This window comes from Glycine max, chromosome 14, assembly GCF_000004515.6.
Source record: "Glycine max cultivar Williams 82 chromosome 14, Glycine_max_v4.0, whole genome shotgun sequence".
Lineage (NCBI taxonomy): Eukaryota > Viridiplantae > Streptophyta > Magnoliopsida > Fabales > Fabaceae > Glycine > Glycine max.
The window spans coordinates 48,599,086-48,627,060 of NC_038250.2; the positions used below are offsets into that span (position 1 = coordinate 48,599,086).

Below are 27,975 nucleotides of genomic sequence, written 5' to 3' on the forward strand. Positions count from 1 at the left end.
TTCAAATCGAATTAGGTATCATGATGTTTATTATCTTCATATTCAAATTTAAATTAAATCATATTTTATCTTAAGTTATAATAATTACTATTACTTTTTAAAATTAAATTATATTAATTATTTTTATTGTAATTATGCTATTTTCATTAAGTTAAATATTATATTATATTATTTTAATTTTTAACAAATTCTATTTATTATCTTTTAAAAAAATTAATTATAATATTATTGTGAAATTTAAATAAAACTAACTATTATTTTTATATTAACTTTATTTATTGAATAAAGTGATTACAATTTTTATAATTAGTAATATAATTTATGTCACAAAAATTACATTATGTATTTCTAGAAATTAAAATGCTAATTGTAAATTACCATAAAAACACGTCATATAATGATATAAATCTTGATTATTTCATATAGTAGTAGTATGTTTTTATAATTCTTTCCTCGCCTTTTTAAAATATCAATTCGCAACGTGTAAAAACAAAGTAAAATGAGGCATTTTTTTTTCCGTGTTACATTGGCAAGACTATTATTGGCTACACCTTTTATTTGTGTTGAATGAAAAGATAGATTTTTCTATTTTTCCTAAAAGTACGAAACACCGACCCATGTTTCCCTACGCGGCGGGGACATATTAAATTAAACACGCACACGCACGCACTCGTAGACTCATCCTACGCCAATGTCACAAAGTAGTACTAGTACTTATCATTAAGAAAACACGAATGCAACAAGCAAAAGACAAAAAGAGCACTAGTAAAAAACAAAGACCATGCATGCAATTGCAAATTGTAAATGCAAACCATAGATATTTAAAGGGAAATGTTTAGTAGAAACACTTAGAGAAAATAAAAAAAACTATAGATACGATAAGATTTATGATAGGATAAAAAATATATATAAAATATTAATATGATATATAAAATTATGAATGATTCATGTATTATTATTTATAAAAATATATTTGGTGGATAATCTTGAGTTGTTTATAATTTCAGACAAAAATATGAAAGATAAGTGATTAATTTAATCAATATATAATATTATAAAAAGAAAAAAAATTGTGAGAGAAAAAAGTATTTGATGGAATGTTTGAAACTTTTTTTATGAAAATAATGGATAGATAGGGATGCAAGTCAGCACACCGACCTTGCTGACTCAGTCTCAGTCAGCTCTCAGCCCACGCCATTCAAACTTCGACCGTCTAATTGGTACAACATCAACAACTACTTCATTTCCTTATTCTAATTAATTAGTTAACCCGTTTCAAAATCATCTAACTCCAGTGACTTTTCAACTTTCAAACTTCAGCGTTCAAACAATAATAATCTCATAGTCCTAACACACACACACACACAAAAAAAAAAACACTGTTTGAAGTTTGAACTATTCCTCTCTGACAATCTTACCTCGCCAGCTTTGACCCATGTAGCACAAAGCAGGTAGTAGTACTATAAATACAAAACCCACACCACTTTCTTTCCTTCATCACATTCACATACAATTCTTCTAAGCTCTACTAAAAAAAGATACATAGAAACAATCGAAATTATTTATTATTATTAAAGCAACATGGTTTTGTCATGGACAAAAGGGAGAGTGTTCCGGCGTGCCAGAAAGGGTAAGGAGTTGAAATATTCTGGTGGCGACATGGAGATAGAGATTGCGATCCCCACCCACTTCCGGTGCCCGGTAACCTTGGACATGATGAAGGACCCCGTGACCGTTTCCACGGGCATAACCTATGACCGCGACAGCATCGAGAAGTGGATCGAGTCCGGGAACCGCACGTGCCCGGTCACCAAAACCGAGCTGACCAGCCTCGACGACATGATCCCGAACCACGCCATCCGTAGGATGATCCAGGACTGGTGCGTGGAGCACCGCTCCCACGGCATCGAACGGATCCCCACTCCTCGTATCCCCGTCACCCCGTACGAGGTTGCCGACACGTGTACGAGGATCCTGTCGGCGGCGCAGCACGGCGACGAGAACAAGTGCGTGGAGTTGGTGAGGAAGATCAAGGCTTGGGGGAAGGAAAGTGAGAGAAACAAAAGGTGCATAGTGGCCAATGGTGCTGCTTTAGCACTATCCAATGCCTTCAACTCTTTCTCATCACGTGGGTTGTTGATTGAGAAGAACGTGGTTGTGTTGGATGAGATTCTGGGGGCTTTGGTATGGATGCGTCCTCTTTCTGAAGAGGGTAGATCCGTGTTGGGGTCAACGAGTTCTATCTCTTGCATGGTTTGGTTCATGAACGGTAAACAATTGTCCACAAGGCAAAACGCTGCTTTGGTTCTTAAGGAAATGCATGTTGAGGCGTTGGTGAAGTGTGTAGATGTTGTTGAGGCTTTGGTTAACATGATTAAGGAGCCTGTTGGGAATGGTTCCACCAAGCCGTGTTTGTCAACGATTTTCAACTTGGTTAGTTATTCTTCAGTTAGAGGTGTGACTTGTGAAAGGTTTGTGGAATTGGGTTTGGTTGATGCGGTGTTGGAGGTTCTTGTTGATGCGGAGAGAGGGGTGTGTGAGAAGGCTTTGGGGGTGTTGGATTGCGTTTGTGATTGCAAGCAAGGGGTGCAGATGGCAAAGGCTAATGCTTTGACTTTGCCTCTTGTGATTAAGAAGCTTTTGAGGGTGTCTGAGTTGAGTTCAAGCTTTGCGGTTTCGGTTCTTTGGAAACTTTTTTGTGACAAGAATGAAGAAGGGGTGTTGATTGAGGCGCTTCAAATGGGAGTGTTTCATAAACTACTTGTTTTGTTGCAAGTGGGTTGTGGTGAGGGAACCAAAGAGAAGGCTACGGAGTTGTTGAAGTTGTTGAATGGTTGTAGGAGCAAAGCCGAGTGTGTTGATTCGTCCTTGGATTTCAAGCATTTGAAGAAGCCCTTCTAATTTGATCTGGCTAGGATATGAGATTTCATTCCACTTTTTTTTTGTATAGGTCATATTGGTAGAAACAGAATATACTCTTGTACAAAGACACACACACAGAGTCTCATATACGGAGGATACAAATTGGTATCTCTAACACTCAATTGAAGTTTTGAAATTCATTTTTTTTAATGGAAATTTTAGATTTGAGACATACGGACCTGTAATTAACAAATTCAGAAATTACAAATGTTTTGGTTTATTACAAACCGGGGATTGTTATGTATGTTTTGATTATTAGATCAAATTGTACAATTTTAAAAATGAAAAGACCAAAATTTTGAAGAAAAAAATTACAAAACCAAAATTGTTCTTTAAGAATTAAAAGCGAACCAATATTAAGAAAAAATAGTACATACTTAAAATCTATAGACATGTTTACAAAGATGTTGTCTCCCTTACAACCATGGAAAAATATATTGACAGCTCACAAATTCAAGTATGATATAATATATTATTATTCACACTAAATATTTTATATATGTATATTTAACTTTCCTAACACAATATCTCTTATAACTTTGAATCTTGATTGTTTATATATCCTGTGAAATGCGACAATAAAACATGTTACGGGTATAGTGAAAAGTGATTTGAATGCATTATTATCTAATTAACAACTGTGATTATTTTTAGTTCTCTAAAAGAAATTTCATAATGTTATGCTATTTGATTTCATAAACAACTGTGATTATCATCCACAGGGTGCATGTAAACTTGTATCAATGTAGTGATGACATGAAAAACCATTACATACAATGTTGGATAATTACTAAAGGTCATATTTAGATATCTAATGATGTGTGTAATTGAGCAAATTAAAATGAGATAGAAAATTATTGTTTCGTTGAGTAGATATTTTATAACGGAATACTCCTTAAATAAGAGGGAGAGAAAAATATAAAGTTCAAATGAGATTGAATACATTGTATATATCATGTTTCATTTCGTTCAGTTGTAATTAAAACAACTAACTGTTTGCTATTTAATTACTATTTTCTTGTGGATAGTATTTAATGTCATGGTTACCTCATTTTTTTTCATTATCATGTTTTCTTCCATGGCATAGTAGCTAAAGCAAAATTAGTTTAGTTGGTAACATCACAAAATATATGTCTGAATCACATATACAAATATTATTATTGAAAACGACTAATGAGATATCTTGCATTCTTTACTGTTAATTAACCTAACAATAACTAACTTTCTAAATGACATTATATCTCCCCTCTCAACAACCATTACTGCAATTTCGCATGCTTATAAAATTTAAATGGTGGGTTAATATAATTGAATATTCTTAAACAAATTCTAAACTATATGTGTGAATTTGGTTCCTTTTTGGTTGTAGCCATACAAATGCAACAAGCGACTAGTTATTTCTCTGAATCCTCTCCCACATTCTGGTTCAACGACAAATAATGAGGCATCATGCAATACTTGCAATAGAAAATTGACTGAACCCGATTTATATCGCTATTGCTCCATTTCTTGCAAGGTGATGGCAACAATTTGACAATCACAACCATTTATTATTCTCCATGACGGCATTACTACCATTAAAATGAACTTTATAGTTGTAATTTCTTACTTATTTACATGTGAACTTTCAGGTCAAAGCTGTTTTAAGTAAGTTTGATGATTAAAGTTCCTCCTTTCATTTCCATCCAAACTCCTCCTCCTCATCAAGAAAAGCAGGAGGAAACTCCCGAACCCCAAAAGCTGCAAAAAAGGAAAAGAAAGGGAATACCCCACAGAGCTCCCTTCTTCTAAGACCCTTAAGTAGGTTACATATCCTTAATTTGAATATGAAAGATTGGAAGAAATTACATCTTAAAGTTTATTGACCAAGACAGTGAACCTATTAGTTATATTGATGAAATTCTTAAATATGGATTTTGATATTTTGTGGTTTGTACTTCTCTATTATCGTATGATACTACATTATGTTTTATATCATATTTGACCTTGTAGATCTTTTATGGTTAATTTTTTTGTCGGGAAAAAGAGATACTGTGGTCGAAACAAAAAACATATAATAATCTTTTGGCATTTAGGACATGTCATATACTCTTAACACCATAAATAATTAATAACTAACAATTTTGTTTGCTAGGGATGGTTAAAGTACTCATTCATTTTAAAGAAACATAATGCGAATTGTCTAAATGATACAGATGACCTCAAATTTCACAATTTTAGAAAAAAATAGTTGATGTGAAGAAGATAATAAACATTTTGTCAACCCCTAAAGGGAGTGAATTTTATTTTTCGACCTGTCTTTGTTGCCAAATTAACCTGCCTCATTTAAAGGGAGAGTTAGAAACAAGACAAAATGATTAACCTATTTTACCTCCGGTAGCCTACATGTCCAACACTATTATGACTATTGCCTCTTAAAATTTCAAATATGTAATTAATTCCCCTATTCATTTAGTGAAACATTTTACATTCTTATAAATCAGTCTATATGTGTTCTTATCTCACCACTTTCTCCCACATCCTCTCTCATTTGAATTCTCTCTCCTCCCACACATACTATCTGCATCTCATTGTGCAACTTTTCCTAAAATTTCTCTTATCATTTTTTTGTAACTACTCACACTCACTTCTTTCTCTAATATTTTTGTAATTACGACCTCAGTTCACTTCTTCATCTGATGTTATTTTTCTTTCTAATACTCCGAAGAATTTTCTTTTTCATCAATAATTTCAAATCTTTATTTCAATATACTTTTTGAAGTTAATACTAAAGTTATTTAAAACTTCATTTTAATTTTTAGAATAATATACTTAATTATGAGATATTCATAAATTAGTTGTTATTGATATTAAAATTTATAGAAAAATTGACAAATACTTTTGTAGTCTTTAATTTCTTGGATCAAGATAGATTATCTCTTTTTCCAAAAAAAAGGTTGTGCTATATAATTGTTTGTTTTATTTTTCAAATTTTATCGTCTCTAATTTCTTGAGATATATTATTATCTTTTTTTCAAAAAAAAATGTCTTTCTATTGGCTATATAAACAAAGTAGTAAAAAATTGAATAAACCCGTGCATTAAACACTGGTTAATTAAAATTATTAAAAGTTACTAAAAAAAGTAATATTCATCAAATAAAAATGAGAATACAAAATTTATAAATTTTATCCACTTAGATTATATTTGACAAGACATTTCAGATAGTTTTTATTAGTTAAAAAACTTGTTTTTCAATCCAATAAATATATTATTTTTAGTAGCGTCTGACCTTTTTTGAAATATTATTTAAAGTAATATTTTTTAAAATATTAACTTCTAATTTTTTATATTTTTTTATTTTTATCCTAAATATATTGATCCTATTTTTTATTACTTTTTTTTTAAAAATAAATCATGATTTTATTATTTTTCTATCATTTTATACTTTTTAATTACTTTAATAATTAGTTTTACCTAATACATATAATTTAATAAATTAATTTTTTAATTTTTAATTAAATTTTTAACTAATTTTACTCAACATAACCTAAGTGTTTGATAAGAGACTTGAAAAATTTATAAGCTTCTTTGACTAGCTTGTAAGCTAGTTTGAAAAAGAGTATATACTCATTCCTAGATCTAGTCATATATACACCACTTTGTGTAAAATATTTAAAGACTGCTGTTGGCGTATATGTTATATGTTAGTTAAGTGATATACCTGTAAAAATTTATACAACATTGTATTTTGTGTATATATATTTATCTTTCTCATTCTGTCATTTATTATATTTTAAATTCAAATTTATCTTTTTTTTTTCAGTGTCTCCCTCAGTTATTTATTTTATTGTTTAATTTATTTTACAAGTATAATTTCTCCATATGTAATGTAGTAAAATGCGACAACCAATTATTTTACACATCAATAAACGTGATATGCAATGTGTATCATTTTGCAAATACGTGCTTTATTTATCACAATTAACCACACTAGATAAAGGAAATTAGAGGGAAATGGAGTAAGGTTAACAAACTGAATCCATTATCATCTATCGATCTTTATTTACATTATAATCTAATAACATTAATAATTAAAAATTTAGAGAATCCGAAAAATTAATAAGTACTTTTTTTTTATGAGAATTGATATCAGCATCTTATTAATAAATCCATTATCAAAGTCCAACTATAATATGGAATACTTAATACATATATGAGATGTCTATATATACCAAACTTCATAACACCAACGAAGTACTATTGTTTTTCCTTCACTGAATTGAAAGTATCAAAAAAAAAAAAAAAGAACCAAAGGGAACTGTTCTCTTTCAAATCACCTACAAAAAACAAAACGTCTCAAAAGGGACGTCAACACACCTCAAATTAACAAAAAGAGGTGTGAAAAAAATTAAAAAGAATGAACAAGTGAAATGAGAACAGAAACAAGTATATTGACCTTACAACACAGTATATTCAAGCATTTTAGTATCCATACTCGTAATCTAGTAAAAGGGTAGTGGGGTCTTCTGAAATGAGAAAAGAATCAACAGAATCCACACCAAAGGCTGCTGATTCAGTCCTTGAAGAAGGTACTAGTACTGAGTCACAGCAACCAGTGCACACAAACAGTGGTGGCACTGTCTCAGAATCATCAATGCCATAGCACCGAGTGTGCTGCCACACTTCACAAATGTCACAAGCCACCATTCTCTCCCCATCATCATCTTGAGCTCCACACTCACACCTCACCTTCCAGTTATCAGCAGACTCAGATTCACCCTGATACTTCAAAGGGGTCAATAAATCAATAGCAATTCCCCTCACACAAAGTTCCACACCAGATTGGATTAGTCCAAACAACACTTCCTCATCACTCACATCCATGAGTTCCTTAATGTCTGTCACTATAAGCCTCTCTGCAATGCAGTAAGTGTCCCTCAGAGCAGCCTCAGCAGCTCTCTTCAAGTCCCCAACTGTTGCATGCAGTGGAACCACCACAACTTCACCACATGCTAGACCCTTCAGCTCATGTTTTTTGTCCACAAAATTTGGTTGCAAGCGGCAAATGAATGTCAATACCTGCTCCTTCATTTCATCCCTCACTGGCCACTCCTTCACAAAGTATCTGCTGTCTAGAATTGTCTGAACTGCTGTGTCCACAGCTTCCGAATCAGGGTAACCCAATAGCACATTCTTGTACAAAAACAATGCATCACTGTACACATCATTACCAAGCATCCAAGATGACTCTACTACTTGTTGATCTGCATGAGCCATCACCTCAGGCTTGTTCTCTTCAGGGGCTTTGGACCCCTTGCCAAGATCATGAATAGTGTACTCTAGGATTCTAGTTGATGGATTCACCATGCGACGAACAACGTAGTTTCCAATAATCACATTGTTGAGTGACTTAAGCACATAGTCAAGTAAGCCTGTGTCCCCAATGTGTAGTCTAGCTGCATCTCTCACATCTTGCCTTGTCATCCCACCTGAGCCTAGTTTCACAGTCTTGTTCTCTTTCAGTGCATCCACAATCACTTGAGCTGCAAACTCTAGTCTCCTTGTGGGCCATCTGCTATCCATGTTAGTCACTGCACTACTGAACTTCTTGTACCTCACAGATTTTTCCTTCATGGAATTTGATCTGTTTGGAAGTGTGTGTTTGGTTGAATTTCTTGAGGTTAACGCTGAAGAAGTAGAATCAGAAGCAGCAGAATAAGTGTCTGTTATCTTAGGCACAGGAGCACGAGAAGACTTGACAGTAAGCATAAACCTTAGAAGATCCCTGAGTGAGATAATATGAGTCTCACTCATATCTCTATAGCACCGAATAATTTGCTGGATTTCTGTCTTGTACTTTGTCTCGCTCAAATCTTTTACAATCATGTCAAGCCCCAAGGAACCAAGCATTGTCATTGCTTCATTGTATTCTCGCTCTCTCACTCCAGAGCTTCCACGGCAAAACCTATAACCCCACCTACCAAACCAGGAGTGTCCATAAGCAACTCCATGAAGTAAGCGAAGATCCATAGACCTCTTACAAGAAACATCTTCCACAGCAATTTTCCTGCCATACATAGCCAGTATCCAAATAAATATTGATCCTTGAATGTTTAAGAAATTAATGTAACACAACTTGAATGAAGATGAATGTTGAGTACTTGAGTTGTTCATTACCTCGCTCGGAGGTTTGTGCATATCCTATCCCAAAGATCGATGATCTCTCTGCCACTAAGAATCTTGGAGCCTCCTTCAATGCCATTGACACAAAGCAAATGCCCATACCCATTGCAATGAATCACTCCATGCAACAGATGCTTCTGATTGTCTATTGAATCTTCATCTAAGGGTTTATGCCACCCATTGTCCATGGGGATTATAAAATGATACCTTCTCTTTGGTACAAAATGTCCACTCCAACCTATCAATTATTGACCATAAAAAGCCAAATATTAATATCGGCATCAATAGTAACCCATTATCCAAAAATTCAAAATCATCAAACATTCTACCAACCCTTTTTTATAAAAAATCAATATTTTTGGAAAACTAGTCATAAAAAAATGTTTCTGTTTTCATTTCTAATCACAGAATTCAAATATTCACTGTTTCTATTTTCAAAAGTCTGTATCAAACAATCATCTGATCAAATGAGAAGAGTTGTTCCTGTACAAACAAAGCCACATATTAGTATCAGTATCGATAATAACCCTATACCTATTCAGTTTCTAAAACCCAAGCAGAATCAGAAGTGATCAAAATCATCAAACTTCGTACCAAACGTTTTCAGAGTAAATCAACATTTTGGAAAACTTGTCAGAAGAAAATGCTTCTGTTTTCATTTTTAATCACAAAATGTCACATTGTTTCTATTTTCAAAAGTCTCTATAGTCTATACCAAACAATAATCAGAAATCAATGAAAAGTGTTTTTCCTTTCCAAACTCTTAAAAACCATAAATTAAATAAAAAAAAGTATCCGTTTTGTAACTCAAAATGATAACCAAAAATTAAAATAAACATTTTCTCAAACAACCCAAACCACTAAGCGACCCTTCTCAACAAACATCAGCTAAGTCTACCCTACGATAGAAAAAAAAATCCTAAATTGGAAACAGCCCACATCACCATCCATGTAAAAATCACGATCCACATTGGCACCCGAAACAGATATAACTCAATCACGACGAAAACAAACCACAAAACACGTAAAAAAAAAAAAAAACCTTTTCAGAAACACGCAACAAAATGCAATCACACGCATTTCAAAAATCAAACTAAAAACCCAAACTTGAGCAAACCCCATTTCAAGAATCAGCAACCAAACCAAACCGAACCCAACAAGGCGAAATCGGAAACGAACCTACGCAGCGGCAGTGATCGCAGAAGGGGTGGGAAGAGTGGTCGACGTGTTCTTCGATGGTGTAAAGAGGAGCCATAGCGTTTGAGTTGTCGTGGATGAGAAGGATGCACCATAAGGGGTTCCCGGAGACAGTGTAACCTTCGAGTTCGCCAGCATTTTGAAGGAAAACGCGAACGTTATCGCGAAAGGGACCCGAAGGTGCAATTGGAACAACACCAGGGTCGCCGAACGAGTTGAACCTGAAAAACTTCGGCAACCGTTTACGCTTCTTGCAGGCTTCGATCAGAGCGAAAGACATTGCTGCTGATTATGATGATGGGAAAATGGTTTCGGCTTCGATTATGATCTCTCTCGCATCGTGTTTTCATGCGAAGAGGAAGAACAGGGCTCAATATAGAGAGAGAGAGAGCTTTAACTGAACAAACTGATTCGGTTGAAGTGTTGGCGCCTTTAAAAAGTTGAATTGCATTTGGGGGTAGTGTAGGTAGGGGCACACGATTGTAACGGTGGAGGGGATCACGGGAATCGTTGATGACTTTATTTTTACCATCGACGGTGAGAAACGAGTAGAGAAATGAAGTGAATGGTCCAATTGTTCTTTTATGGTCAAAACTTAGATAGAGATACGCAATTAATGCACTTTTTTTTTTTTAAATGTATTTGATGAGTTTTAGTTGTATACTGACCTCCCTTTGGGTCGGTGAAAAAAAAATTATAAGGAGATGAATATTTTGAATTTGAAATTAAATGGAAGAGATAAAAATAATTATCTGATTAACACAATTTGAGTGATTTGTGTTTCTTAATTAAAAAAATTCAAATAGTATAGGATTTGAATCTTGATCTTTCTAACATTGAATAATACATCATTATTTATCTTTTCTCTCATCTTTACTAAACATGTGATCAAAAGACAAGAAAATTAGAATAATAATGTTTACTATAAAAAAGTAGAACCTAATTAAAAAAATAGAATTTAGAACACAGTAAAGTGTTAAATATATTCTATTAAATAATAAAAAATATTAAATGACTTTTTGTTTTTTTATATGATAAGCATTTTTTTTCATTTTTTTTCTATTTTTAAATTTTTACCATATATTGCAATAAATAATTTTGTAACATTGTGTCATGTATGCATCATACTAGTAATTTAAGAAGTGGGGAACAATACTGGTTGCACTCGGTATAGGAGTATGAATGCTGATTGTTTGCCATTAGATTAATCAATTTTTTTGGGTACAAGTTTAATCAAACTAATTGTTCTTAAGGGTGTATAGGAGTATGAATGCTGATTGTTTGCCATTAGATTAATCATTTTTTACAAGTTTAATCAAATTAATTGTTCTTAAGTGTGGGACATTTGAATTCTACACTTTCCATTTTGAATCTTGCATCTCCCAATTTTTAAATATCCTCAAATTATCTTTTTCATATTATACCTTTTCTCTTCCTTAGCATGCTACTTTACAAGGTAGTCCATTTGTTCTCGTACTCCATCTATGTTTTTAGTTTACGAGGGAGTTCATTTGTTCTCGTACTCCATCTATGTTTTCTCCGTCGTTAGGTCTTTCTCTTCATTTCCATTTGTGTCAACTGTGTCATTGATTTCTTCTAGTTGCACAACTCTAGTCAGGTTGGGTTGACGTGCAGGTGCATTTTCTCCCAATTTTTTAAAATTAAGCTTTTGTTTTGTGGACAATCCTTTCTAGAAGAGGAATGGTGGCAACCGTATTCAAGACAAGTATTTTAGAAGCTACTATTTTGGTTATAGAATGGTCATTCTAGAACACAATTTTTGTTTCAAAAATAGGCGTTCTATAATGGTAAAACAAAGCTTTTGAAATACCTGTTTTGGAAGTATATATTTTTGTTCAAGAACATGCAATCCACATTGTTGATAGCATTTTTCAAAACACCTATTCTAGAAGCATATTTTATGTTGTCTGGAAAGTCTATTCCAAAACTCAATTAGTGTTCTAGAATGGCCATTTCGTAAGCTATTTTGGAATAGGGATAAATGCTTTGAAAACCTATTATGGAATAGTTATTTTGGAAGCTATAAGTTGAGAGGTGCAAGATATAAGTTGGGAGGTGCAGAATTTAAATGCCTAAGTGTGTGTGTTTTTTAGTGATAAGAATGGCCCAAGGTGCTAACAAAAAAAAGAATGGCCCAAGGCCCCAAACAAACAAAAACTACAAATGGACTAGTCTAGGGAATAATCCATATTAAGCAAAACACAGCAACCCACCGGAGCCAACTCCAGCTTCTTCATGAGATAAAAATTAATTCCCATGATGATTTAACTTAAAAAGAATATAACCAATGAATGGATTTGTTATTCATTTGAGATATTAAAAAGAATATGAATTTTTGATGTGGATATAAATTGAAGCATCAAGGTTTGCACTTTAGAATGGTGGAGAGAAAGTGGGGAAGATGTGGAATTTTTTAAATTTGAATTGATTTTTTTAATATATAGGAAATGTTTATTTCAGGAAATCTGATTCCTGCAAATATAAAGATGAGAATATATATTCTTATGTATATTACAAGTTTTTGAAAAGTATTTCTAAATATTATTTATTTATAGGAATGCTATAATTTTCTTGTTTATCATTTTTTTTTACATTTTATATTCTTCTTAAAAGATGATGAAAAAGTGATATTCACATGAAAATGTAAAAATTCACTGTCTAATATATATGTAATTTATTTTTTTTATTGAAATTATTTTAAATTTTAAAAATTATTTCCAGAAATATTAAAATGTAACAATATATTTTTAAAAAATACTCAAAAATGATATTCCTATATTATATTCCTAAGAATAATATTTCTGAAAATATAAGATAACTCCGTAAAATAAACGCCTTCTTTCCATTTTTGTTTCACTGTCTCTCCAATAAAATAAAATACAAGAATTATATATGTTTTCTTTACTATCTACTCAAGAATGAAGATATCAATATTATAAAGGAAAGACTAATTTAGCTTTCAACGTCATGTTTAGCAAATCTCGAGTTATATATGATAATAAAATAGATAGATAATAGAACCAAATATAAGACTCCTACTGTCTGTCTTACATAAGCTAGAGACTTTGTTGACGAGAAGAAAATTTGCAATAGCAATCCCTCAAATCGTGTAAGTGAAAGCAACCCCAAACAATTCTAGGAGAAGATAAAAAACAACTTAGCTGGAAACAATTTTCCATAACAACAATATTATACTTTGAGCCCCACACCACTTTCAAATAGAATTAAAAGGATGCCTTCTTTTACCATCATTACAAACAATTAACGAGCTCTAGGCTGAAGCTACGGTTAATTTCCATCATTTGAAACAGACAATTTGAGGGGAGTAAACACTTGAGAGAACTACATTAATGAACAACCACATAATTTGACATTATATTTCAACTCAAAATTTTAAGGCTTGGATTTACCTAATTATATGATACTTAACTTTTTCACTTCTATCTCATATATGACTTCACTTCACACTTGTATTCCAACAAAAACTAGCATGTTGCCATTTATTTGTAAATGCTTGCAAGTTGAAATACATTTAATATGTAATTTCAAACATATTATTTAATTTTGACTGAAGTTTATTATATATTTATCTAAAAAATATTAACAACACATTTTATAACATACTCTTTTGAAAAGAACTAAAATTTATTAAAAATTATTATTTTTGTTAGGTTTCACTACTCAATGAATATTTCTTCTAAACTTTGTAATTTCAGTAAATTTTAACTAGCAATAAATATACGTTATAAGTAGTGTCTTAATGAATGTGTTGTTAACATTCCTTTGTTTATTATTGGTTGATATTGATATCATGGTGGCTTTTAATCGATCACACTCTTTTTTTGGCTTTGAGAATAGAAATCCAAAGAGCATTTGGTTAAGTTAGTAACTTCCTTCAACCTTCACAAGAAAAGCTGAATTCATGTCTCTATCTAGCTTGCCTACCATCACAAATAATTAGGGCAATGAGAGAGACTTGCATTCAAAATAACTGTTCATTTGACAAGCTGTCCCCCTCTTGAATTTGTGACTAGAGATAAACAGCTTAATTAAATGTTTTCTTATCACCTGAACTTGAGAAAATTTCAAACTTCCCACGAAATCATCATTTAAATTTTGAGTTTCTTCTTGCTTCTTGGGAATGAATTATTTTAATATATGTGTGTATGGGAGCGTGCTAGTGTTGAAAAAAAAACGTCGTTAGAAAGAAATTTCTTGCCATTTGAAAATTATTTTAGCTCAAATAAAAATCATGATGACTCTTGTAAGTCTTGTTGACTTTATCCATCCTAATGATCAAATGGATTCAGTGACTCTAGACTAGAATAGAGGCAAGCACGAGGATTCTTCCTTTTTTTTTTTCTACCTTGCTCAACACGTTGAAGACTTTTCGTTAAGATTCTCCCCCCAACCACTATAAATTTGGCACCCAAAAAACTTGAACTAAAACTTAGCTGAGATATTAGCCATGAATATCATCAGAATGGGACTACTTGTGTGCTCAAGCTTGCCCCTTTTGAGCTGCTTTATGGAACTTTTTGTTGCTGCCACTGCTTCTCAACCACACTTCAACACCGCGTCGTCCGAGGAAAATAAGATGCACAAGAAGAAAGATGTATCAATCACTGCTAATGTGGCAGCCCAAAAGCACTTTCGACAAATTCAACAAATATGTTAAGGGGATCTTGAATTCAAGTTTTGGAGGTAGTATAGTAATGTTTTGTGATAATATTTAGGAGTCATATCTAATTTTCTCAATTAATGTTGTTAGACTTCTTAAAATTCTGGGCAGAAATTTCCATTAGGCATAAGTTTGACCACTATATGTAAACCTTAATTGATTGTTGTGTTGTCTGAGTGCTTCTTGTATTGTATTAGTAGCTGATTTTTAGGTTTGTTGACTTTTGGTATACAAGAAAAATTAGTACTGACTGGTGGCGGCTGCTACAAGTGTTGAAACTCAGAAACAAGTGAGAACAAAAGGGGTTATATTAAATGTGACCAAAATATTGTTATTCTGAATCTATATTCTTAATGGTGATGATAAAGTGCAAACTCAAAAACCACCCATAACTAAATCTAAACCAATCATAGGTAACTTCAGACAAGCAATGTTAGCTCAGCTGGCTGTACAATACTAATCGCATAACATCCCACACAAATTCAGGATGGTGTTGAGGACACTGATTTGATTTCCTTAACCATAGTTTGTTCCTGTCTTCCTGAGATGAGACTGGACCATGACTTGGTGGGGCTTGTGTGTCCATAATTAACTTTTCTCCCAGGCTTATTAATCAATTATTCATCCACACACAGCAACTTCCAAACCCTAGGATCTGTATAAAATTTGTGCCAGACATGCATACTTGCATCTAATTGGATTTAAATGGAAGTGGTAAAAGGAAAAAGGTGCCTGGGAGCCAGGGGAAGATAACCAATTCTCAATGGCTTCTTAGTTCTGAGTGGGATGAGATTCATTTAGATATTCTTTGTCACAAACGATTTTGTCAATCATTTATAATATAAAATAGATGATGATACTTTGTAAATCGGTATAAATAGGTAAATCGAAATTATTATTAAATGAAGATAAAAAAAAGTCATTTTTTTAATATTCTATATATATAGGATTTTGAAATACTTACGGAGTAAGAGTAAAGATTCAGGCAAATTAATCTGTCTTGATTTTTTTTTTATACTTAATGAAATTACTCAATGAATTAATGAAATGGGATAAAACAGAAATCTTATTATTTCTACCTGTTAGTAACATTCATTTAGTTAAAACTTCTGAGGTTGTTTCTCGATGTGTTGTTCATGCTTAATATTTTTTGATTTTACTGAAGTTCTGGGACTAACAGAGCAGATGAAAATAACTCAGTCATTTTTTTTCTTTTTTGTTTCAATTAAGTATCTCTTAATTAATATTAATGCTCAGATAAGAAATACAAAGAAATCTTCCTAGCCAATACTGAATAGCAAAATGGATGACCAACACTAAGCAGTATCGAAATCACTGTATAAACACGTTTTTTTTTAATTAATTAAATTCAAAAGAATGCAACCAATTAACAATGATTTACTTTGTGATATCTTTGAAACTTGTTTGCTTATAAGCTTTGGGTTAACTATCATACTCACAAAGTTCACTAAAACAACTTTAAAAACTAGATTAAAACTAAACCATGTAATGATTGAGGACTTGCTAACCCATAAATTAAAGAGTTTTTGTCGAAGTGTTATTTTTGTAGAACATGATAAGTTATTTAAAGAAAAATTATTAAATGCTTGTATTTTTTTATTTGATGATTTTCATTTTTAATTAGTACGTTATCAAAACTCTACTAAATTCTAAACTCAGCTGTGAGGATTTATCATCTGGGGAATGAGTGTCGAATTAGGATAATGAAACCTTACACCCTAATCTTTGATAAATTCTAGCTGAGCTTTGACGTGTGCCACTACTAACAACTTAAGTACTTTATTAGCTTGGACTGCTTTAAATGGTGCAACTACAGCACATGCACATCATAAGCACATTATTTGATCTTAATTACTCGTCTGTATTTGACAGGATATGACACTTTTTGTGCGGTTAATAAGATCAAATAACATGCTAATTTCTAGAAAGCACAACACGTTACAAGGCACTTTACTATATGGTTGTGAAGAGCCATAATATGGAGGCCTAATGTGTTTCATGGACTAAATACAGCTTCTGACCATCCTTGATCATGTCCACATCAGTAACTTTACCAGCATCTTCTGATAAAATACAAGCATCGCCAGAAAATTCTATTTGTTCTGCCGCTGATTTGATTAGCTCTTGTATGGAGTGTGGAATCCATAATACAATTCCATGTCTTCTATTATCTTTCGGATCCCACGGGTGGTAAGGGAACACTGTGCACTTCTTTGGATGCATTTTGTCTGAAAATGGTAAACGAAATTAAGGTTTACAGCACTTGTTGAACTAGAGTCTAGAAAAAATAGAGATGAGCAGGCATAAAATGCATATCAAATTGGAACAAAATTATGTTTTTTTTTGTCTGCTAGCTTTTCATGGAAGGGGTAGAACTATTTGCTACTATTCATTTAATTGCTTAAACATTAAGTTTGAGAGACAATGTCTGCTTAACCTAAAACATAGGGAACTACAATAATGTTGACCCCAAAAATAAAATTTAACATGAAAATGAAGTAGTGATCTATGAGGGAAAAATAAAATAAAACATTGCTAAGATGTAAGGCTACGTAATAATACATTCTGGTGCATGCTATGAAACTCTTAGGAGTTTTGCTCTAGTATGGAGGAGTTAATCTCTCTAAATTGCTGAGTAGCCCATTCTATTACACTTCCTAGTCCCACCACCTATTACAAAAACTAGAAAGGTATCCCAATATGCCAGTACCTGTATATTCTTGGGATGGGAATTCTGACAGTTGAGCAGATTTTGCATCTTCCAGAAGCTTGATCAGGTTCTTATTTCCACACATCCGAGCTTCATCAAGCGGCGTATTTCCCCATCTGTTTGTAATGAAATGAAAATGAACGAGAAGTTTTAGTTATGCTATTTTTGGTGTAATTATGAAAAGGAAAGAAACAATAAACAGAAGTTATATTCTTAATGAATTCAGTAAGACTTTTGAAATTGGGGAAAATATACAAAAGGAAAGAGAGAAACAATATATTTGAGTGATGAATGATACCTGTCTTTGGTAAAAACACTAGCTCCTCCTTCTAATAGCAACTTTGCCATGAAATATAAACCTTCAGCTGCAGCAATGTGAAGAGGACTTCGGTAATCATAATCTTTTAAGTTAGGATCCATGCCATTGGATAAAAGTCTTTTAAGATAATCTGAATCTCCCCTTGCAACTGCAGTACACAAAAAACTACCAGCATTTTCAATCTTCATAGAGGCCCCTTCTCTAACAAGTAAAGAAGCAACCCGATCATGTCCATTCTTAACTGCTTCAAGTAAGGGTGTGTTCCCGAAGTTATCTATAAAATTACCCAAATAATGATGGTTGTGTCAGGCTGTGAGTCAAAATTTAAGTGTCTCGTAGCAATGAATATTTAGTAAGTTAGACAGTTACCTTTAATATTGACATCTACACGTTCTTGAATAAGGAAAAGTGTGATATCTTCATATCCTCTAGATGCTGCAAGATGCTATCGTTAAAAGCAAAAGGGGTTCATATCAGGCAAGTATTTTTCATAACAGAATCTATATGTTGCCAAGTTGTTTTTTTACCAGCAACATCATAGATGAAGAGAAAGCAACAGAATATTTACAAGACATCATAAGAAGATGCAAGCGCCTTACCAAAGGTGACCTTCCATCATAATCTGTCTTGTTGGGATCAGCTCCAGCGCGAATTAAACCTTTTAGCTGATACAGATCCCCATTGAAAGCTGCATTATTGACCTTCAAAGCAAGCTCAGCTTCTTGCTTTCCAATATGAAATGTGATGTCTGACTCCAACTGCTTATCTCGAAAAGATTCTTTTCCCTATATAATATGAAAAATTTATCTGTCTCGTGATCAGAAATTAATAAATTATAATCTTAAATGTGTAACTTGATACATCCATTGCTTGTTCAAGCAGAGAGTAGCATAGTGTATTTTTTATTCATGTCAGAGTCAGATACTCTACTAAAGGGAGGAGGACATGAGAAATAACATATATAACATTATTACCTCTAGAAGGTTGTTTAATACTTTCCTTCCATCATAAAAGTATATGTCTAGGATATTTGTAAATGATTGTTTATCAAGTCGCAGGAGTCTACTCAGTTCACAAACACGGACAGTATATGGTTGAGGAATGTTGCAAAGAATAGATATTTCTCCGAATGAACTGTTAGGCTGCAGAAGTGAAACAGTTTCTTCAGTCCCATCTTCAGCAGTGCCTACTTCCTCCTGAACAGAAACAGTTTTCAGTATTCAAAAAGCATAAACTGAAATCAGTCTTCTGTGGAATATTTTTGATGAATTAGTTCTAAAGTTCTACTAAAGAGGCTTCCTGTCTGATAACCTACTGTTCGTGTGCATACTTTCTCATGTGGGAAATTTATAAGATTCTCAGGCCCTTTATTCACGTAAATACTTTCTTAAGGTGATACAATACAAATAAGTAAGAAAATTCAGCATCGCTCAGCTTGTCCCATGCCTAAAAAGACATGCATAGAAAGCATGTCTATAATTCAAATAATTAAGAAGCTATAACTAAAAATATCAGAAACCTTAGCAGAAGAAAAAAATAGAAATTGAGCAATTGCAAAAGGGTTTGTGGAAATATAAAATCATACCAGTACTCCATGGCAGACAAAATATAGTTGATCCACAACATTTCCTTGTTCCATTATAACTTCCCCTGGAAGAAAGAACTCCTCATGGAGCCTAATAACCTGAAGGATCAAAAGAGCATAAATTATCATCACTTCAACATCACACATACAGAAGAGGATAATGGAAGATGAAGAAACTCTCATTAAAGGTACATTTAGACATATCCATTCAGCAGAAGAGGCCCGTGCTAGGATTTTTTTTATCAACATGAAGTTCAATCTTGAAAGTAAATGTGACTATTTCAGATTTTCAGTTTTTGTGTAGCTAGTATTCTTCATCCCATCAAGTTATTCAACGATGAAATTGTTGTTGATTACATAGATTCATAGCAAAAAGTAGCTGACATCTCCAAAAAACTTAAAACACTGATAACCATTTCCGGTTTACCAGCAGGACCAATGGCATGAAAATATTCATGTTTCAGTGTTAAAGTCTATACAGCAAAAAAATTACTTAGTTTTCGTTGTAATTTCTAGATTATAGATAAAGTACAAAAGAGAAAAGAGAGATTTGTATGACAAAAATACAGATAATCATAATGCCATTTCATATTGACATGCTTGGCAATGGAAAAATGATTACTTACAATCTGACGGATGAATTCAGAAGAGCATCCCTTAAAAAGAGAAACCTTTTCAATGTACGGCAAATATAATGTTTGGGATATCTGCAGAAATTAATTAGATCACTACATCATTCAAGACCAAAAACGATGGAAACAATAAAATATGTCCTTCTCTAAAGGCATGAATTCGAAGTATATACTGACAGCTTTATTATATTATGAGACCAAGAGTAATCTCTTTAATTCAAGTATAAGCACCTTGTTCCCCCAAAAATGAACAGAATAGAATAAAAAAGGAAATGTTCAAACTCATTCTTTAAATAAAACAGCAAAAATACCTACAAATGCAGAAAAATTCTAAACAACCCACCAACATGGAAAATATGACAAAAAAAGGTGGCCTATAAGCTAGGCTACAACTCCAGTAGAAAATTTGTGGGGGCAAGGCAGGTCAAAGGAAAAAAAACAGCAAATATGTTGCAAAAAAAAACTTAAAAGAAATGAGTAGGTGAAAAGATAGAGCAATCAGAAAAGTGAATCTGTCCAACACTATATTGGGATCCTTATTAATTTTCTGAATTTATATTAACTGAAAATGGAACTTAGAACGATCACACTTTAATCTATCATAAGTGAATAGCAGGCAATACACAATATAACATGCCAGTCCCTTGTAGCCTAAAATTGTATACTATCTATGCTGAGAAAGAGTTGTGCGTAGATGTTTCCAATATGCACCAGTATGAACTTAATGAAATAATAAATCATTTTTCACCCTAAACTGTCATTTTCAACACTAAACTGACATTTTAAATAGTATCTTTCTTTGCATATTTATTGTATACTTTTCTTACACATTACTCATACTTTTATATTAGTAAATTTATCACAATTTTGACAACAGTAATCTAAACAGACAAAAACATAAGGAGCTTCATGAATAAAACCAACAAAACTGGTTCCAGATTACAAATAGCTACAAAACAAGGCAAAAAGCATTAGAAGCAGATGGGAAACTATAATACTGTTGGGAAATTAGACAAATGGCAATAATTACAACAGAGACCATAAATGAGGTTCAAAGTCGTTTTTTCTCTTATTATTACCTTAGCTCGAATAGATATAGGGATATCCTGAATGACAGAAGCCTCAGTGTAGCTACTCTCATACTGTAACCGCACATGGCCCTTAATTTGTTCACGGATATCCCTTCCAAGCCTATTTCTGTTCATATATTTCATAAGGTCTGTCATCTTGTCCCTAAACTTTTCAGTCTTTGATCCCTTGACTATCAAAGCTGTCATGTTACCAATCAAATAGGCACCAAGAATCATATCAAATGAAACATACACCATTATGAATACCATCTCCCTCATATTTACTGCATGTATATCTCCATAGCCTGTGGAAGAAATGGTCGCAAATATGATTCATTCAGAGAAACTTTCAAGAGAGACAAGATAATATACATTTTGAAAAACCATCTAAATATATGGAGATCTAGAATGTATACATTGGCTTGGGACCGCTACGTTAATATGGGCCACATACCATGACATAGAGTTACGATAACTAATGACTAACAAAATGAAATTCATTTTTGCTTTATGAATTAAATAAAAAAAAAAAAAAAAACATACCAACTGTAGCCATTGTAACAATAGCGAAGTACAGAGATGTTGTATAGCGCTTCCAAAGATCAATTTCTCTGAAATGTGAATAACTAAAGTCACCTAGTTTTAAACTTCCTATCCATGTGTACCCTTCTTGGGATTCAGGTAGTGTGGTAGCCAAATAGTAGAAAATGCAGGCTGCTGTATGGGTGCAATAGAGTTCAACTACTATCAGTTTCACAATCCGGGTAATAATGTAATTGACACGTATGTCCTTCTCCAACTTGTGGAAAAAATCTGTGACTTTCCGAACCCTATATAGTCTGATCCACAAAAGGTATCTCACTTCCTCTTTTCTTCCACAAGCCTGTTCATAAAAAGTTATACTAGTTGTTAGAGTACAATCCTTGAACTGATAACAAAGAAATTGCAACAAAACCAGATGTAATAACAAAAAACTGTAAACATTGTAGCATAACATATGGCATTCATCATCTGCACAGGTAATGTCTCAAAACTACAGCCAAAATTAGTCAGATGTAATAACAAAAAGTTGTGAACATTGTAGCATAACATATGGCATTCTTCATCTGCACAGGTAATGTATCAAAACCACAGCCAAAATTAGCCTTATGTTATTGCACAGTGAGTCGCTCGAGAACAAAATTCTGACATTTAATAACAGGCTTCACTACTTCTTGTACAGTAAAGTGAGGTAAACATGACTAATTATACACTTAAGTCCCAAAACTTGTGAACTAAGGAGGCATTCTATTAATGTAATTGACTTGCATGATGGTTAGATATGAAATTGATAAACAACAACAAAAGGACAATGATACGTACACCATTGCCAAATTCCTTCTATTACGTCTCAAAAGGCATAAATGAAATGTCCTCATTCCACAAGTACCAAAGTTACATTTACCATAAAAGAAACAATAAATATGTGAGCTAAAAGAGAAAAAGGCCATTTATCTTTTCAATTCCAAGTACTGAGATGGAATGTTAGGATACTGTGGATTATGGATTTTTTTTTCCTTCTTTCTTAATAGATGGCAACTTATGTCTTTGCCCTGTTTAGCTAATAGTTGGAGTGTAAAATAAAAGTTACATGGAAAATTAAGGAAAAACTAAAATGAGGATAAGGGTTCCTTTTAACACTTGTCATTTTATTACAAACTGAAAATATGCTAGAGCACTAGAACTACCGGGAAATGTATACAGGCATTATAAAACACTAACATAAGCGATGTGATTACAGGTAACAATTTTTTGACAATTTTTAGAATTTTGGTTAGAGACTGTAAAAAATATTCAAGGTAAGCAATTAATACATATACTCAAAAAAATTGGGTTTATCTAGAAGTATAACCTTGTAGATGATGTCCCAGGGCATACATCCAAGAAGATCAAATATGAAGTTAGATTTCAGATACCTACATGAAAAGAAACATGTAAGCCATAAATCAATTTTAAAAATCACACCCTAGAAAAGGGCAATACAAATCAAATATTTGTAACCAATCAAAGACTTTCCCAAAGAGAAAAGCCAGTTATATAGGAGCATCATAAAAACTAAAGTTAAATAATAATAATAATAATAATAATAATAAGGGTTAAATGTATTTAAGATATTTAATAAATTATCGAGTTTTGTTCTCAATTCTTAATAAATTTTTTTGTTGTTGAGTCTATGATATATTAAAATCTTTGTTTTGAGTTCCGTTGTGATGGATTATGTTATCACTAAACTCACAACATGGATTCAATAAAAATTTTAAGATACAAAAAATTTAAAATAACAAAAAAAATATTAAAAATCCAACACAAAATTCGATCATGTAGTAGAAACTTTAATAATAATAATAATAATAATAATGTTAAACAAAAAATTACCGCAGAGCAATAGGGGTTCTCTTGTAGACCGTACGATAGGTCTGACTATCTCTATAAGCAACAAAAAATTGCAAGACAATATCTACAAGAAAAGCTATTTGTCCAATGATGTCCAGAATAAAGAGATTCTCAGGCAGGCCACGGAAAAACCCAAACTCCATTGGGGTGAAGAAGGATGAATACACTGCCCATAGCAATATGAATTTTGTCCATGCCCGATACCACCTACAGTTCCCATCAACATAAGAATCAAACAATTTAGTCTTCCACTATATAGTCCTTGTCTAAGTGAGAGAGAGTAAACCACAAATCCAACATAGAATAATGTTTTGAAAATATGAAGCAAGGCCATCAACTAGTTCAGCTTACTAGTATCAGCAAAACCAGTGAGGAATATTGAATACCTCATGCATTTTAATTACTTTTGTTCATTCGTGTGCTAAATTGAGCTTTCCCCATGTTCAACATAAATGATCAAAGTGACATTGTAACATCTGATTTTTTTTCACTTCAAAAGCTCCTTTTTCCCCCCTTATTATTAGCATAAAGAGAATTGATTCAGAAAGTAAATCAAATCTCATCAATGTACCTAAGTAATTATCAAATGTGATTCATTTCTGTTAAAAAGTTGTTTTTGATTAACTTTGTGGCTCAGTGCGATTATTAGATAAAAATTGGGCCTTCTTTAACTCTACTCATCGGACTCCCACCCAAAAACCCAACCACTTCGAAATTTCGAGATGAAAACGTGGAAACTTTCACAGGTATACATCATTATCAAATTTGCAGACTGAATGCGAAAGTTTTTCATTTTTTTCTTCTTCCAAATAACGTATAGTGAAGACAAAACTGAGATATCAAAATGACATAAATAATTAAATAGCATGAGTGTCAAGTCATAGTTAACATCAAGTGTATAATGTCAAAATGGCAGGTCGTTATCGTTTTCTAGAATTAGGGTTAAAAAAATTGTTGACAATCTACAATTTGATGTTCAGTATATTCTAATTAATTTCAATTAACAATATAAATATTAAAAAATGTAGTTTTTTTAAGAATAATAAGATTTATCATTCCTAAAAGCAAAAAGAAGTGAAAACAAATATTTTAATATGCATACATATACACGTGCTCAGCTAGCAGTGTGACTTTCTAAAGAATATAGTCCGTCCAATTGTAAACTATAAAGAGTCACTTGTTTTTTTATGATGTTATGGTATTAAATATTTATTATTAATTAATTTTTATTAAAAAAATAATTGATTATTTTTAATGAGATTCTCTTTTTTTAATTCTGATTTTTTATTAAAAAATGAAATTAACAATCGTTGGCATGAGTCACTTGATATACACTGCTTGATGTGGAATTTATCAAATTATAATATATATATATATATATATATATATATATATATATATATATTTAAGTTCCTTGTAAACTATGACAAATCAACTAGGATGATTATATGATAAGATGGATAACACAGCAAAATCACATGAATTACGGACCCAAGCAGCACATGCCGCGTGTGACGGGAAGGAAAGAACTTCATTTCAAACTTGCCGCCACGGCCATTTAATCCAACCCAAATACATCACCACATGTTCTTTTTTGGCACAACAACCATACCCTACACACCCAGCTAATTTGGAGCCGTATCTATTTCTAAACCTTGTGTGAAGGAGTGTCTTTAATTGAGCAACTAACAAAATTTTAATTTTATATTTCAGTAATTATTTACTTCTTATTAATTAATTATATACATATATTTCATTGCTATGTGAATATGATTTTTTTTCAATTTTTAAATTCACATCAAATATCTAATAGAAATATTTAGGTAACAATATAATAAGAATTTAATGATAATGTATTGTTAGTATAAAATATTTTACACTATTAATTAATAAAAAATATTTTTGATATTGTAATTAGATAATGATATAAAATATATTGAATATAAATTATATTGAAGTTAACTAAGATTGAATCGTTCAAGTATTATTTGAATTTTATTTCTTGATAAAAATAATTATTAATTAAATTTTTCTTTTTGATCAAATTTGAAATCGTTGGAATCTTTTTTTCCTAGTAAATTATAAGGTTAAGAATAAAAAGTGTAAAATTATTTTATATTATTAGTGCATATTATATTTTTAATGAAGTGCCATGTTAATGTTAATATTAAGTTAATAAATAAACTAGAATCACATCATTAAAATAGTGGAGATCAAAATTAAGAGAAAAAAAACTAAGTTCATGGAAAAAATGATAAAATAGTATTAAAAGTGTAATTGTACTTAAGGTTAAACTAGTTCTTATAATCGTTTTCATTTTAAGTTTTAATCTAAAATGGTAAGTTTTAGTTTCTCCTTACGGCATATATAAAAACAAAAACAAAAAAAGTTTAAGTTCGGATTGTGATTATTAATATCCTCATAAACTACTTGCTGGTTCAGGAGCTCGTCTTTATTCCGAAGAATACGTGGTTCCTCCGTCAGAAGCACTTAACAAGTTTTAATGTGATTTAGCCTCTGTTGCTTAATTCCTTTGGTTAATTTTTTTTTTTTTTCATTTCTTCATTAAAAAAACATTATTAACCTAATCCTAATGAAAATGAAGAAAGAAAATGGAAGATAGATAGATAGAGAAAGAAGAGATTGGAATTGAAGTGAAAGAAAATTAAGGAAAACCTGTTATCAGGATGAATAACGAAGTCCACGGAGAAGCCTCGGATTCCATGGAGAAGCGCTTGGCGACTGAACTTGCTCCAAGTCGAGTTGAGTCCCAACTGGTTCTCTATGAGATCGAACCTGCTCCCTCGCGACGATTTCAACCGGTCACGCAGGTCCTGCACCTCGTACTCTCTCTCATCCGAAGACGACGACGAGGAGGAGGAGCGCGAAGACGACGAGGGGGAAGACGACGTCGTCGTTTGCTTCCTCTGGTCTTCCTCTTCCGGTGTCGTGGTTGTCGCCGCCTTCACATTCTTCTTCCCCGTCATTTTCAGGAGAAGAAGAAAAATATTAATAATAGGGCTTAATTTGTTGGAGGAGCGGTTACCATTTTCCTGAATGGATCTACGACGTCGTCTTTATGTAATCGAAGAAGGGATTGAAGGTGATGGGAGTTGTGGGTTGAGGAGGGCCACAAATGTTGGAAATGGAAGTTAATAGGTCACGGGAGATAATAATAATGATAATAATAATAAAGATGGATCGATATGATGATGTGCATGTATGATATATTCACGGGGAGATTTAAAAGAAAGAAAGAAAGGGTTTATGTTATGTTATGGTGTGCAAATAGTAGAAATGACGGTTATGAAAAGGAAACGAGGAAAATTAAGAGCGTGAGGGAGAGGTGACAACGCTCTTCAATCTCCTTCTTCCCCTGTCAGGTCTCCATTATCCCGGTGGGGATGGACTCCCTTTTATACCAGCACAGGCGCCACACACATGGAGAGATTAATCATTTTTTAAAATGCCAACTATATACTTTTTATAATATTATTGCTCCTTTTTTAACATACAATTTTTTTTTTTTAGCCAAATTCACGTAGGGCATGGGCATGTAAGGCACACTCTCCATTGGACAAGTATCATTTAAATGTGATGTGATGTAATATGATTGATAAATAATTTTATTATTTAAATATATAATCATGTATTTCATCCTTAACTTATGCATATAAAAAATAAATATTAGAAAAGATCAACTTAAATGAATCTTGATATATCAAAAGAATAGTCATTTAACTTTTGACTCATCAATATCCTCCTTAATTTCTCCTTTATCCAAAACAAATTTATTTAAATGTTAACCAATAAAAAAATGTTAAAAAGAGAGTTTTAAAAACATGTTAATAATTATTTAAATATGTGATTAGGATTTGATTCTTAAACTTTTTGTACAGTTCTAATGTCTATTAGGAGGTGTAATTACTAATAATAATATTAGGAGATGTCATGTTTTTGAATAAGTTTTAGTATATTGAGAAGTTGATCTCTAACTCACGGGTAGGATATATTACCGATTAAAAATATATATTTGAGTTGATTTATGGGTAATAGCATTAATGTTAATCTGATCTAGATCGTTCGGACAGAAATTGTGTTGCATCTTTTACTTTATTTGCGCGATTATTCTATGATTTTCCATGTTAAAGTTGAGTTGGACTAAGGTTGTAAATGCAGTGACCAATAATCGAAGATAGCGGCTGATAAACATGGGTGCA

The 27,975-nt window shown here is 32.3% G+C and overlaps 3 protein-coding genes across 3 annotated transcripts; 1 reads left to right on the forward strand and 2 right to left on the reverse strand.

Annotated features, from left to right (window-relative positions):
* Positions 1-1,307: 1,307 nt before the first annotated feature.
* LOC100795913 (U-box domain-containing protein 20) lies at positions 1,308-3,094 on the forward strand. Its single transcript, XM_003544928.5, has one exon. The coding sequence runs from the start codon at positions 1,582-1,584 to the stop codon at positions 2,899-2,901; it is 1,320 nt and encodes a 439-aa protein (XP_003544976.1). The 5' UTR covers positions 1,308-1,581; the 3' UTR covers positions 2,902-3,094.
* Positions 3,095-6,999: 3,905 nt separating this feature from the next.
* On the reverse strand, positions 7,000-10,730 carry LOC100813850 (PHD finger protein MALE MEIOCYTE DEATH 1). Its single transcript, XM_003544312.4, has 3 exons — positions 10,266-10,730; positions 9,081-9,324; positions 7,000-8,970 (listed from the first exon to the last, which is right to left on the reverse strand). The coding sequence occupies exons 1-3, from the start codon at positions 10,561-10,563 to the stop codon at positions 7,386-7,388; spliced, it is 2,127 nt and encodes a 708-aa protein (XP_003544360.1). The 5' UTR covers positions 10,564-10,730; the 3' UTR covers positions 7,000-7,385.
* Positions 10,731-16,649: 5,919 nt separating this feature from the next.
* On the reverse strand, positions 16,650-27,232 carry LOC100814385 (potassium channel SKOR). The gene is made up of 13 exons (XM_003544313.5): positions 26,432-27,232; positions 23,738-23,962; positions 23,214-23,277; positions 21,866-22,205; positions 21,332-21,627; positions 20,247-20,327; positions 19,621-19,719; positions 19,010-19,231; positions 18,635-18,820; positions 18,405-18,480; positions 18,015-18,309; positions 17,717-17,832; positions 16,650-17,234 (listed from the first exon to the last, which is right to left on the reverse strand). The coding sequence occupies exons 1-13, from the start codon at positions 26,740-26,742 to the stop codon at positions 16,993-16,995; spliced, it is 2,553 nt and encodes an 850-aa protein (XP_003544361.1). The 5' UTR covers positions 26,743-27,232; the 3' UTR covers positions 16,650-16,992.
* Positions 27,233-27,975: the final 743 nt, after the last annotated feature.

Bases quoted from the DNA above. Each gene is read 5' to 3' on its own strand.
- LOC100795913 (XM_003544928.5), top strand. From the start codon at position 1,582: ATGGTTTTGTCATGGACAAAAGGGAGAGTGTTCCGGCGTGCCAGAAAG.
- LOC100813850 (XM_003544312.4), bottom strand. From the start codon at position 10,563: ATGTCTTTCGCTCTGATCGAAGCCTGCAAGAAGCGTAAACGGTTGCCG. The intron at 9,325-10,265 runs GTTCGTTTCCGA...AATAATTGATAG, and splicing joins CGATCACTGCCGCTGCGTAG to GTTGGAGTGGACATTTTGTA. The intron at 8,971-9,080 runs GTAATGAACAAC...TATGTATGGCAG, and splicing joins TGCACAAACCTCCGAGCGAG to GAAAATTGCTGTGGAAGATG.
- LOC100814385 (XM_003544313.5), bottom strand. From the start codon at position 26,742: ATGACGGGGAAGAAGAATGTGAAGGCGGCGACAACCACGACACCGGAA. The intron at 23,963-26,431 runs GTTTTCCTTAAT...TGGGAACTGTAG, and splicing joins GTTATTCATCCTGATAACAG to GTGGTATCGGGCATGGACAA. The intron at 22,206-23,213 runs GTTATACTTCTA...TTTTATGAACAG, and splicing joins CCTGGGACATCATCTACAAG to GCTTGTGGAAGAAAAGAGGA.